This window comes from Muscardinus avellanarius, assembly GCF_963383645.1.
Source record: "Muscardinus avellanarius genome assembly, chromosome: 1".
NCBI classification, from domain to species: Eukaryota; Metazoa; Chordata; class Mammalia; order Rodentia; family Gliridae; genus Muscardinus; species Muscardinus avellanarius.
This window is the reverse complement of record NC_137786.1, coordinates 122,413,568-122,426,833: the sequence shown is the minus strand read 5'-3', so window position 1 is coordinate 122,426,833 and position 13,266 is coordinate 122,413,568. Positions and strand designations below refer to the sequence as shown.

Genomic DNA, 13,266 nt, shown 5'->3' with positions numbered 1-13,266 from the left:
GGAGGTAAAATGCCTCTAGGTTCAATCCCCAAGACCAAACACACACACACACACACACACACACACCACCACCACCACCACCACCACCACCACCACCACCACCACCACCACCACCACCATCCAGAACTAGGAGGCAATCTAGTCTGGACAGAACAGAGAAATTAGGAGCTTCTTAAGGGCAGAAGCTCATCTCACCCTTACATGCCCAGTGCCGAGAACACACTTGATAATGTTTGTTGACTTGAATCAGAGATTTGGAAGCAAAGAGGCAGGGGAGGAAACTTGAGAGAGTTTAGAATCAACAAACAAGGGGAAGACAGCTACGAGAGCAAGAGAGAGACAGACAGACAGACACAGACAGAGAGACAGACAGACAGAGAGAGAGAGAGTGCACGCACGCATGTGTGAGAGAGATCAGGAGTAAAACTCCAGACATGAGGCCTTGGTTCCCTTACTCCAAGCCATTGGGAAATCCTTCAGAGGAACAGGGTGCTATGACTTTAAATGACTTCAGCATCGTCAATGAATCTGCTCTGCTAAAAGAGTTATCCTCTTGCTCCTGTGCTTGGCCTCCCCCTCCTCTCAGCTCCCCAAACCGTTCTCAGCCGCTGTGATGGGATAATTAGATGCGAGAGCTCAGCACAGATGATGCTCCAGTTGCTTAGCAACTAATGGTTTCCATGGAGACCGCAAAGCATAGCCTCCAGAGCAGCCAGTGAGCAGCTCGGCAGGGCAGGGAGAAGACGCAACTCTGCTCCTCCAGAAACCTGGGGAGGGTTGGGATGAGGAAGGTGGGGGGATTGGCAGGAGAAGGGAGGGCTTAAAGGCACAGGGCCCTCATTTTCCTTTAAAATCCTTCATGCGCTCCCCACCCCACTCCTTCTCCCTCATGATTTCAGATGGGGATAGAGGCTTCAGGGTGGACTGGATACAACCTGCCTTGCAATAAACTCGACCCCAAGCCCCACTGCATACATCCTGCTGGTGGGTGATGGGATTTGAAAAGCTAAGGAAGATCTCCTTGTCGTGGAGGTCCACGTCTGAGTCGGTTGTCCCTCTCCCTGGTTGTCCTTCACATGCAAAAGGTCTTTTTCAGTTTCTAGAGGAGGGGTAGGATCTGAGCTAAAGGGGACAAAAGCCAAGGAACAGGAGGAAAAGAGTTCAATTCTCTACCCAAAGGCAGCCTGTCCTGTCCTGGCTGGCTGAGGGAGAAGGCCTGCCCCAGCCTTCACCGCAGGAGCCAGTGTATGTGCACGTGTGTAGGGACTGATACCAACCGCTGCCACTCCAAGTGTGGGTCTCAGATCAGCGCCGTCCTGTTACCTGGAAGCTCATTAGAAATTCAGGATTTCAGGCTTCAGTTTATACCCCCCGAACCAGAAACTGTATCTTAATGAAATACCTGTTCGCTCTGGCCTAAGATCCTCCTGCCCTCTGCCTGGAGTCTATCTTTATTGTCATATAAACAATATGGTTTATATTGGCCCATGAGCTTCATCTTCATTGTTATCCCCACATGCACCCCAGGCTTTGAACTCAGCCTTCCCACACTGAGGGTAAGGATACAAGACGCCTCGCTTTCCTACTAGGACCCTGACCCTCTCTTGGGCTGGAGAAGACAGGAGGATGGTTTGCAAAGCAAAGAAACCTATAGCAACACTCTCTGAAGGGCAGAGGCCTCTTTAATTCTACAACCTCACAGAGCATTATGGGGCACACCTGTCATTCCAGTACCTGAGAGGCTGAGACAGGAGGATCTCAGGTTCCAGGACAGCCTCAGCAATTTAGGGAAATCGTGTTTCAAAATAAAATAAATGAATAAAAAGGGAGATGGGGGGCCAGGAAGGGTACATGCTTGTAATCCTAGTACCTAGGCTGAGACAGGAAGACTGCAAGTTTTTGTTTTGTTTTGTGGTACTGGGGATGGAACCCAGGGGCGTTCTACCTCCGAGCTACACCCCCAGCCCTATTTTTATTTTTGAAACAGGATCTCACGGAGTGGCAAAGGGCTTCACTAAGGAGCTGAGGCTGTCTGCAAACCCAGATCCTCCTTTTGTCTCAGCCTCCCAAATGCTGGAATTACAAACGTGCACCACCATGCCCGGCTCTAGCCTCAGCAATTTAGCAAGACCCTATTTCAAAATAAAAAATAGAAACACGGTAGAATGCCCCTGGGTTCAATCCCCAGTACCACAGAAAGAAAGAAAGAAAGAAAGAAAGAAAGAAAGAAAGAAAGAAAGAAAGAAAGAAAGAGGGAGGGAGGGAGGGAGGGAGGGAGGGAGGGAGGGAGGAAGGAAGGAAGGAAGGAAGGAAGGAAGGAAGGAAGGAAGGAAGGAAAATAGGGTTAGGGGTATAGCTCAGAGGAAGAATGCCCCTGAACTCAATCCCCAGTACCACAAAATAAAAACAAACAAATAACAAATAAAAACAGGGCTAGGGATAGCTCAAAGGCAGAATGCCCGTGGGTTCAATCCCCAATAGAAAAAAGAAGGAAGAAGAGGAAGAGGAAGAGGAAGAGGAGGAGGGAGAGGAGGAGGAAGAGGAGGAGGAGGAAGAGGAAGAAATCTACACTCTTTCTCGCCAAAGTGTTCTACTTCCCACAGGTGACTATGGGTCTAACCTCAGTTTCCCCATCTATAAAAGTTCACACTCAGGATGACTATAGGTTAAGTGTGTGGGCACATAGGGAACCCCTGCCCGGTGCCCAGAGTAGGGCGCCTTGTCTTCTCCCTCATCTCCCCTTCCTTCTGCTCTCGGCTTCTCCTTTGCTTTTGCTGTGCTGCTGCTTTTGTGCTCCTGGGGTTTGAACCATGGTCTCTCTATGTTGCTGAACCTCTTCTTGAACCTATGATCCTCCTGTCTCAGCCTCCCAAAGACTGGGATTATAGAAATGCACCACATTTGGCTCTTCTCTTTGTTTTGTGGTATCAAACCCAGTGGCCTGTGCAAGCTAATCATGCTCTCTACCCCTGACCTGCACCCCCAGCCCTAAGGTAGTGTAAACCTAGACTCCCAGTACTTGGGAGGCTGAGACAGGAGGATAGCAGGTTCAAAGCCAGCCTCAGCAATTTAGTGAGACTGCAACTTCGAGAGACCCGGTATCAAAACAAACAAAACACTAGCTGGACGTGGTGGCGCACGCATGTAATCCCCGTGCTTGGGAAGCTGAGACAGAAGGATCACGCAGGTTCGAAGCCAGCCTCAGCTACTTAGTGAGGCTCAGCAAATTATCGAGACCCTGTTTCCAAATAAAATAGAAAATAAGTCTGGGAGTATAGCCAGAAGTAGGGAGCCTCTGGGTAAAAAAAAAAAAAAAAAGGGCTTGGGGTATATCTCAGAGGCAGAACGTCCCTGGGTTCAATCCACAGTAACACTCCACAGTAATAAACACAAGGAAAAAAGGGGTGGGGGCTGGGAGCTGGGCATGGTGGTACACACTTGTAATCCTAGTACTTGAGAGGCTGAGACAGGAAGAGTGAAGGTTCTCCAACAGCCTCAGCTACTTAGTGAGGCCTTCTGCAATTTAGTGAGACCTTGTTTCAAAATAAAGAATAAAAAATGGGGCTGGGGGTATAACTTGGAGGTAGAATGCCCCTACGTTCAATCCCCAATACCACAAAAGGAGATGTAGCTTAGTGGTAGGGTGCCCCTGGGTTTGATCCCCAGTGCTGAAAAAATAAAAATTGCATTCTCAATCACTTCAACAAATGTTTGCTGCCCAAGGCTAACTGCCCACCCCCACCCCTGATGAACTGGACCAGTGTCCACCTCTCTGGTCTCTCTAGAAGTCTTCCCTGGCCTCCTTTGTCTCTAGTCCCCAGAGACTCTGAAGGCCTACACCAGTCACCACCCCGCCCTCCCAGAGCAGCAGACCTGGCCTCAGTCAACTCTGTTCCTCACCCTCACTGCCAGTCTCTTTCTCTCCTCTTTCTGGAGCCCTTGAGGTTGCTTTCCTCTTTCCACACACCAGTGCACCTTCAGAACTTGGGCCCTCCTGGGAGACTCTCCTGGAGGAATGGCCCCCTCCAGGCCAGGCTCAAGACATACAGGTTGAACATAGCTGCACAGAAGGGCTGATTTGCCTTGCCCTCTGATCCAGCTAGAGGATCCCCCTTCTGGCCTGAGGCCAGCTGCCCATCCAGAAAAACCTGTCTGCTCCCAACCCTCCCCAGGCTACATGGCCCCAGGGGCAGGTTGGACTGGATTCCCTTGAGTCCCTCCCACCCCCAGGACAAAACCAGCCACCCAGAGGGCAGGCCCTCAGTTGGCTGAGGGAGCCCCAGCCTGCCAGCTCCTGTTCTGAGCTCCAGATCCAGCCCAGCATGGCAGCACCGCTACCTGTCCAGACCTTGCCTTGGATGCTGATTCTACTGGCCACTCTGACCCAGGGAGCTGCAGGTCTTTGCCACCTCTGGGGGGGGGGGGGGTTGGGGAAGGGGTCAGAGGTCTAGACAGACTCTCAAAGTAGGTTGGTTAGGGGAAGAGGATGGTAATGGCAATGACCAGGCATTAGACTGAGCCAGGGCACATCTCTGAGCCTTTTCTAGACCCAGGATGCCGAGCAGTGTGGGAAAGGGTCCAAGGCTGCCTTAGAGAGAGAGAGAGAGCTGGAGCTGCCTGGCTCCTGGCATCCAATCTGGCTCCAGGGGCAGCAGGACATTGTATCCAGCTTGTGTGGCCCAAGGCTGCCACCTGGTGGTCGGATGTACACAGGCCTGCCCAGTCTACTCAGACTGCAAAGGGGAAACTCTGGGAGAGGACTAGTCCCAGCCTGAGCTCCTTCTGGCCTCCCAGCAGACTTCAACATCTCGAGCCTCTCTGGTCTACTGTCCCCGGCGCTAACGGAGAGCCTGCTGGTGGCTTTGCCTCCCTGTCACCTCACAGGAGGTAACGCCACACTGATGGTCCGGAGAGCCAATGACAGCAAAGGTCTGCCACCCCAGCCCAGAATCCCCTTGGCTCCTAGAGACCCATGGCACCCCAGCATCCCATTCACACCTCCATCACCCCTCTCCCGGGAAATCCACACCCAACGAGCTGCCCCTTTTCCGAGGGAACTGCAAACACTTGACTGGCCTTTCCCTCCCCATCTTCTGCTCAGTGGTAAAGTCTGACTTTGTGGTGCCTCCCTGCCGCGGGCGCAGGGAGCTGGTGAGTGTGGTGGAAAGCGGGGCTGGCTTCACAGTCACACGGCTTCGCGCATACCAGGTGACAGACCTTGCACCAGGAACCAAATACTAGTAGGTACTGGTCCATACCTGGGGAACCTGTGGGATTGGGTGCAAGAAGAGTGACTGGGAGGGATGTGGTCAGTGTTGTGGGGGAAAGAGAGGGTACCGCTAAAGGGCATGAAAATAGCTGGGCATGGTGCTTTGGGCCTGTAAACCCTGTGTTTGAGAGGCTGAATCAGAAAGATCACAGGCCTGAGACCTTCCCTCAGCAACTCAGCAAGACTTTGTCTCAACAATTTTTAAAAAGCCATGGGTGGAAAGCCAGGCATGGTGGCGCACGCTTGTAATCCCAGCATTTGGGAGGCTGAAATAGAAGGATCCAGGTTTGCAGCCAGCCCCAGCCACTACTTAGTGAGGCCCTTTGTAACTCAGTAAGACCCTGTTTCAAAATAAAGAATAAAAATTAGGGCTGGGGGTGTAGCTTGGAGGCAGAATGCCCCTGGGTTCCATTCCCAGTACTGGGAAAAAAAAAAAAAAAAAGCCAGGCATGGTGGTACATCTTGTAATCCCAGTACTTGGGAGCTGAGACAGGAGAATCTCAGGTTTGCAGCCAAGCCAGCTTCAGGTACTTAGGTCCTCCACAACTTAGTGAGACCCTGTTTCAAAATAAAGAATAAAAAATAGAATGCCCCTGGGTTCAATCCCCAGTACTGAAAAAAAAAAGAGCCAGGCATGGTGGCACATGCCTGTAATCCCAATACTTGGGAGGCTGAGACAGGAGGTTTTCAGGTTCAAGGCCAGTATCAGCAACTTAGTGAGGCCCTCTGTAACTTATTGAGATTCTGTTTCAAAATAAAAAATAAGATGGGCATGGTGGCGCACGTTTGTAATCCCTGCGCTTGAGAGGCTGAGACAGGAGGATTGCACAGGTTCAAAGCCAGCCTCAGCTACTTAGTGAGGCTCTCAGCAACTTAGTGAGACCCTGTTACCAAATTAAAAAAATATAAAATAAGTCTGGGAGTATAGCCCAGAGGTAGAAAGCCTCTGGGTTCCACCCCCAGTACCACAAAAGAAAGAAAGAAGAAAGAAAGAAAGAAAGAAAGAAAGAAAGAAAGAAAGAAAGAAAGTAGGAGCCAGACATGGTGGCGCATGCTTGTAATCCCAGCATTTGGGAGGCTGAGACTGGAGGATCACGGTACGCGGACAGCCTCAACTACTTAGTGAGACCCTGTTTCAGAATAAAGGGTGTAGCTCGGAGGTCAAATGCCTCTGGGTTCCATCCCCAGCCCCGCAAAAATAAATAAATAAATAAATAAATAAATAAATAAATAAATAAATAAATAAATAAAATAGGCCTGGTGGTATAGCTTAGAAGTAGAACACCCCTAGGTTCAATCCCCAGCACCAAAAAAAAAAAAAAAAAAAAAAAAGAGCCGGGCGTGGTGGCACATGCTTGTACTCCCAGCACTTGGGAGGCTGAAACAGAAGGATCCAACAGGTTCAAAGCCAGCCTTAGTGAGACCCAGTTTCAAAAAAAAGTGTAAAATAGGTCTGGGAGTATAGCCGTATAGCCTGGAGGTAGAAAGCCCCTGGGTTCCATCCCCAGTACCACACACACACAAAAAAAGGGCTGAGGTATACCTCAGAGGTAGAATGGCCCTGGGTTCAATCCCCAGTATCTATCTATCTACCTTTTTCCCTCCCTCTCTCCCTCTCTATCTTTTCCTCTCTCAATTTATCTCTCTCTCTCTCTCTGTCTCTCTCTCTTTCTTTCACACACACACACACACACACAAAAAAAAAAACTACACACACACACAAACAAAACCACACACACACACACACACACACACACACACAGAGGGCTGGGGGTATAGCTCCAAAGTAGAGCACCCCTAGGTTGAATACTAAGTATAAATAAATAAATAAATAAATAAATAAATAATGACTGGGATGTAGCTCAGAAGTAGAATGCCCCTGGGTTCAATCCCCAGTACCATAAATAAGTAATGAAAAATAAAAAGGCAGCCAGGCATGGTGGTACATGCCTGTAATTCTAGTACTTGGGAGGCTGAGACAGGAGGATTACAGGTTTGAGACAAGCATCAGCAACTTAGTGAGACTCTGTTTTTATTTATTTACTTATATATTTATTGCGGGTTTGGGAATGGAACCCAGGGGCATTCGACCTCTGAGCTACATTCCCTGCTCTATTTTTTATTCTTAATTTTGTAACAGGGTCTAAGTTGTGGAGGGCCTCACTAAGTACCTGAGGCTGTCTGGGAACTGTGATCCTCCTGTCTCAGCCTCCTAAAATGCTGGGATTACAAGTGTGGGTCACCACGCCCGGCTGAGACTATTTTGTTTATTTTATTTTATTTTTATTTTATTTTTATTTTATTTTTATTTTATTTTTGCGGGTCTGGGGATGGAACTCAGGAGCATTGGACCTCCGAGCCACATCCCCTGCCCTATTTTTATTCTTTATTTTGAAACAGGGTCTTAATTGCGGAGGGTCTCACTAAGTAGCTGAGGCTGTCTGTGAACTGCGATCCTCCGGTTTCAGCCTCCCGAATGCTGGGATTACAAGCGTGTGCCACCATGCCTGGGTGGCTGAGACTATTTTAAACTGAAAAACAAAATAGGGGTGGGGGTAAGGTTCAGAGGTATAATGCCTCTAGATTCAATCCCTAGTACCAAAAACAAAAAAGATAAAAATAGGCCGGGTGTGGTGGCGCACGCTTGTAATCCCCGCGCTTGGGAGGCAGAGACAGGAGGATCACACAGGTTCGAAGCCAGCGGCATGTGCTGGCTTAGGAGACCCTGTTTCCAAATAAAACTGTAAAAATAGGTCTGGGAGTGTAGCCTGGAGGTAGAAGGGCTTCCAGGAACCCTAGTACCACCAAAAAAAAAAGATAAAAATAAATAAATAAAAGGCTGGGGCCCTGTGTGGGGTGGCACACACCTGTAATCCCAGTACTTGGGAGGCAGAGATAGGGGGATCCCAGGTTCAAGGCCAGCCTCAGCTATTTAGTGAGGCCCTCTGCAACTTAGTAAGAACTTGTTTCAAAATAAACAATAAAAAAAAAGAAAATAGGGTTAGAAGCTGGGCATGGTGGTACATACTTGTAATCCCAGCATTCGAGAGGCTGAGACCGTATGATCGCTTTTCGCAGACAGCCTCATCTATTTAGCGATGCCCTATGCAACTTAGTGAGACCATGTTTTAAAATAAAGAATAAAAAAAAATAGGACAGGGGGTATAGCTTGGAGGTTGAATGCCCCTGGGTTCCATCCCATCCCCAGACCCCCCCCCCACACACACACACAAAGGGTTAGGCGTGTAGCTAGGAGATAGAACGCTCCTGGTTGCTATCCCCAGTACTGCAAAAAATTAAAAATAAATAAATAAATAAATAGGCCTGGGAGTGTAGTTCAGTAGTAGAATGCCCCTGAATTCAATCCCCAGTACCACCACCACCACCATCACCACCAAAAAAAAACTTTGTAAAAAGAAAGTAAAAGCCGGGGGGGGGGGGAGTGCAGGTTATAATCCCTGCACTTGGGAGACTGAGACAGGAGGATCACACAAGTTCAAAGGCAGCTTTAGCTATTTAGTTAGTGAGGCTCTCAGCAACTTAGTGAGACCCTGTTCCCCAATAAAATATAAAATAGGTCTGGGAGTATAGCCCAGAGATAGAAAGCCTCTGGGTTCCACCCCCAGTACCACCAAAAAAAAAAAAAAAAAGTAAAAAAGGGCATGAAAGGCAGGCCTCTCCTGAAAGGCACAGACAGGAGGCATGGCTGAGGCCAGAGCTCCCCTCCCCTAAGCCCCAGATACTTACTAGGGGTCCTTTCCTCTGTCTCCCCAACCCCACCTCAAAGCATATCCTACAAAGTACAGAAGGGGACCTCCACAGAGTCCAGCAGAGAGACCCCAATGTCCACACTTCCACGTGAGTACTGCTCCTGGCTTGCGCTTGCCACCCACTCTGCAGTCTGGGTGGGAGGGCCTTTGCTCTCCCCCATCCTACTACTTATCCCTTGGTGTGAGAACCTCCTGCTGTCCCCTCTGGGCAAGCATGGTGTGTGCCCCATGCTGCTCCTTCTGACACTCCCCTAGGAGCGGCTGCAGGAGAGGGTCCACAGGTGTCCGTCGCTGGCTGCTCCGTGGGCTGGCTGGCCCTCTGGCTGGCTGAGGGGCAGAGCTGTGAACTCGGGAGTCTGCAGGCCTCTCCTTGCCCTCAAAGCCTCCCTTTTTCTCTTCTAACAGGGAAGAATATGGAGTCTATTGGGCTGGGAATGGCCCGAACAGGGGGCATGGTGGTCATCACAGTGCTGCTGTCCGTCGCCATGTTCTTGCTGGTTGTGGGGTTCATCGTCGCCCTGGCACTGGGCACCCGAAAGTAAGGAGGCCTAGCCTGTGCCTGAAGCCCGGATGCTATCCATGTCCCCAGCCTGCCTCCTCCCGGGCCTTGGCCCCCAGCCTCAGGCTCCCTCAGTGCCTCACCACCAAGCGTGCCTGTCACTGCCCTCCCCGTCCTGGCAGTATCCCCACTTCACCACCCTGACCTCATAGCTACCCGCCCCTCCCTCCATGTCCCCAATAAAGATGGACCCGCATCTGCTGCGTGTCCTTTGATGGGCTTCCCTGCGTGGAGTCTCTGTCTAGGCTGCTGGCACACCTACCCACCCTACCCAACCCCCAGAGAGTGCCATGAGAGCATGCAAGGGCCGCACAAGAGAAAAGCCCAGACCTGGGCTGTGCGTTCTATTTCCTGCCCACCAGGGGCAGGAAGGGGGCTGGGCGTTGAGTGCGGAGCCTGGACTGGGGCTGCCAGGACAAGGAGGAACACCTCAGGAAGAGACGAGCTATGCTGGGAAGACACAGACTGAGACCGGAGGACAGGGCACTAGAACAGGCTAACGGGCTCCAGAAGATGAGATCAGAAGAAGAACCCTGATTAGACAGGCAAGAATGGTGCAGGTGGCAGCCAGGCGTTTTGGCACACACTTGTGTAACCCCAGTACTTGGGAGGCCATGACAGGAGAATTGCAGGTTCATGGCCAGCCTCAACAAATTTGCGAGAAACTCAGCAACTTAGTGAGACAAGATCCTGTTTCAAAATTAAAAAAAAACAACAAAAAAACAGAACCAGACATGGTGGTCCATGCCTGTAATCCCAGTACTTGGAGGCTGAGACAGGAGAATTGCAGGTTCACTGCCAGCCTCAGCTGGTGAGGCCACCTGCAACTCAGTGAGACCCTGTTTCCAAAATAAAGAATAAACAATAGGGCTGGGGGTGTAGCTCGCAGACAGAATGCCCCTGGGTTCGATCCTCAGTACTGAAAAATAAAAAATAGAGCTGCCATGGCAATGCCTTTAATCACATTCTTGGGGGACTGAGCAGGAAGATCAAAGAATTGAGACTAGCCTCAGCAATTTTGTGTGTGTGTGTGTGTGTGTGTGTGTGTGTGTGTGTGTGTGGTGTGTGGTACTGGGGTTCCTGGGAGCCCTTCGACCTCCGGGCTACAATCCCAGACCTATTTTTTATATTTTTATTTGGAAACAGGGTCTCATAAACCAGCACGGCTGGCTTCGAACCTGCGCGATCCTCCTGTTTCCGCCTCCTAAGCGCGGGGATTACAAGCGTGCGCCACCACGCCTGGCTAGCCTCAGCAATTTATTGAGGTCTCTCAGCAACTTAGCAAGACCCAGTTTCAAAATAAAAAATAAGTAGCCAGGGCCGGGCGTGGTGGTGCACACTTGTAATCCCCGTGCTTGGGAGGCTGAGACAGGAGGATCGCACGGGTTCGAAGCCAGCCTCAGCTACTTAGTGAGGCTCTCAGCAACTCAGTGAGACCCTGTTTCCAAATAAAATATAAAAAAGGTCTGGGAGTATAGCCTGGAGGTAGAAAGCCTCCGGGCTCCACCTCCAGTACCACCAAAAAAAAAAAAAGTAGCCAGGCGGTGGTGGCACTTGCTCATAATCCCAGTACTTGGGAGGATCACAGGTTCGCAGCCAGCCTCAGCTACCTAGTGAGCCCCCCACCCCCGCAATTTAGTGAGACCTTGTTTTAAAATAAGAATACAAAGCAGGGTTAGGGGTGTAGCTAAGAGATAGAATGCCCCTGGGTTCAACCCCAGGACGCAAAAAGAAAAAAAAAAAATAAGAGCCAGAGCTGGGTGTGGTGGTGCACATCTCTAATCCCAGTACTTGGAGGCTGAGACAGGAGGATCTGGGTTCGAGGCCAGCCTCAGCTACTTAGTGAGGCTCTCTGTAACTTAGTGAGACCCTGTTTCAAAATAATGAATAAGCCGGGCGTGGTGGCACATGCTTGTAATCCCTGCACTTGGGAGGCAGAAACAGGAGGATCGCACAGGTTCGAAGCCAGCTGCACTGGCTTAAGAGACCCTGTTTCCAAATAAAAAAATATAAAAAATAGGTCTGGGAGTGTAGCCTGGAGGTAGAAGGATTTCCAGGAATCCCAGTACCACCTGAAAGAAGGAAGGAAGGAAGGAAGGAAGAAAGGAAGGAAGGAAGGAAGGAAAGAAGGAAGGAAGGAAGGAAGAAAGAAAAGCCAGGCGTGGTGGTGCACACTTGTAATCCCAGCATTCAGGAGGCTGAGACTGGAGGATCACGGTTCTCAGACAGCCTCAGCTACTTAGTGAGGCCCTCTGCAACTCAGTTAGACACTGTTTCAAAATAAAGAATAAAAAATAGGGCCGAAGCCAGGGATGGTGGCTCATGTTTGTAATCCCAGTAGTTGGGAGGCTGAAACAGAAGGATCCTGGTTCACAGCCAGCCTTGGCTACTTAGCAATGCCCTCCAAAACTAAGTGATACCCTGTTTCAAAATAAAGAATAAATAGGACTACGGGTATAACTCGGAAGTAGAATGCCCCTGGGTTCCATCCACAGAACCGTAAAAAATAATAAATAAATAAATAAATAAATAAATAAAGCCAGGTGTGCTAGCACATGCCTGTAACTCTTGTGCTTGGAGGCTGAGACAGGAGGATCGCAGGTTCAAGGACAGTCTCAGCAAGTAGTAAGATTCTCATCAACCTAACAAACCCTGTTTACAAATAAGAAATAAAATTGGTTGTAATACCATCATTTGGGAGGCTGAGACAGGAGGATTGCAGTTTACAGATAGCCTCAGCTACTTAGTGAGGCCCTTTGCAACTCAGTGCGACCCTGTTTCAAAATAAAATAATAAAAATAGGGCTAGGGGTGTAGATCAGAGGTAGAATGTCCCTGGGTTCCATCCCTAGTACTATAAATAATAAATAAATAAATAAATAAATAAATAAATAAATAAAATAGAGTTGAAGGTATAGCTTGGAGGTAGAACATCCCTGGGTTCAATCTCCAATACTATCAAAATACTACTAAATTGCTGATGTTGTCCTTGAATCCAAAAGAAAAAAATTAATAGACTATAATCCACTCTCTATTCTAAAACATAATAATCTACTAAATTCATTTTGATAACAAAGAAAAATGAAAGAAGGAAAAGGTTTTCCCTACGATTGTTATTTAAAAAAATTTTTTTTTGTGGTACTGGGAATGGAACTCAGGGGCCTTCTACCTCTGGGCTACACTCCTAGACCTATTTTATATTTTATTTGGAAACAGGGTCTCTTAAACCAGCTGAGGCTGGCTTCGGACCTGCGCGATCCTCCTGTCTCAGCCTCCCAGATCCTCCTGTCTCAGCCTCCCAAGCGCGGGGATTACAAGCGTTACAAGCGTGTGCCACCATGCCCGGCTCCTACAATTGTTAAAAGGAAAAAAATTTTAGGCCAACTAAATTTAGTAAAGGTTAAAAAAAAATTAGTAAAGGTTTTTATTTTGTTTTGGTTCTGGTACGTTCCACCTCCTAACTACATACCCCAGATGTTTTTTTTTTTCTTTTTTCTTTTTCTTTTTTTTTTTTTTTTTTTTTTTTGCGGTACTGGGGATGGAACCCAGGGGCATTCTACCTCTGCAGGACACCACCAACCCTATATTTTATTCTTTATTTTGAAACAGGGTTTCACTGAGTTGCAAAGACCTCACTGAGTAGCTGAGGCTGGCTTTGAACCTGCACAA

The 13,266-nt window shown here is 49.0% G+C and overlaps 1 protein-coding gene across 1 annotated transcript; it reads left to right on the top strand.

Moving 5' to 3' along the window:
- Window positions 1-4,322: 4,322 nt before the first annotated feature.
- Window positions 4,323-9,581, top strand: UPK2 (uroplakin 2; the record flags this gene model as incomplete). The annotated part of the gene is made up of 5 exons (XM_080710769.1): window positions 4,323-4,398; window positions 4,798-4,929; window positions 5,102-5,240; window positions 9,057-9,127; window positions 9,445-9,581. The coding sequence occupies 5 exons, from the start codon at window positions 4,323-4,325 to the stop codon at window positions 9,579-9,581; spliced, it is 555 nt and encodes a 184-aa protein (XP_080566895.1).
- Window positions 9,582-13,266: the final 3,685 nt, after the last annotated feature.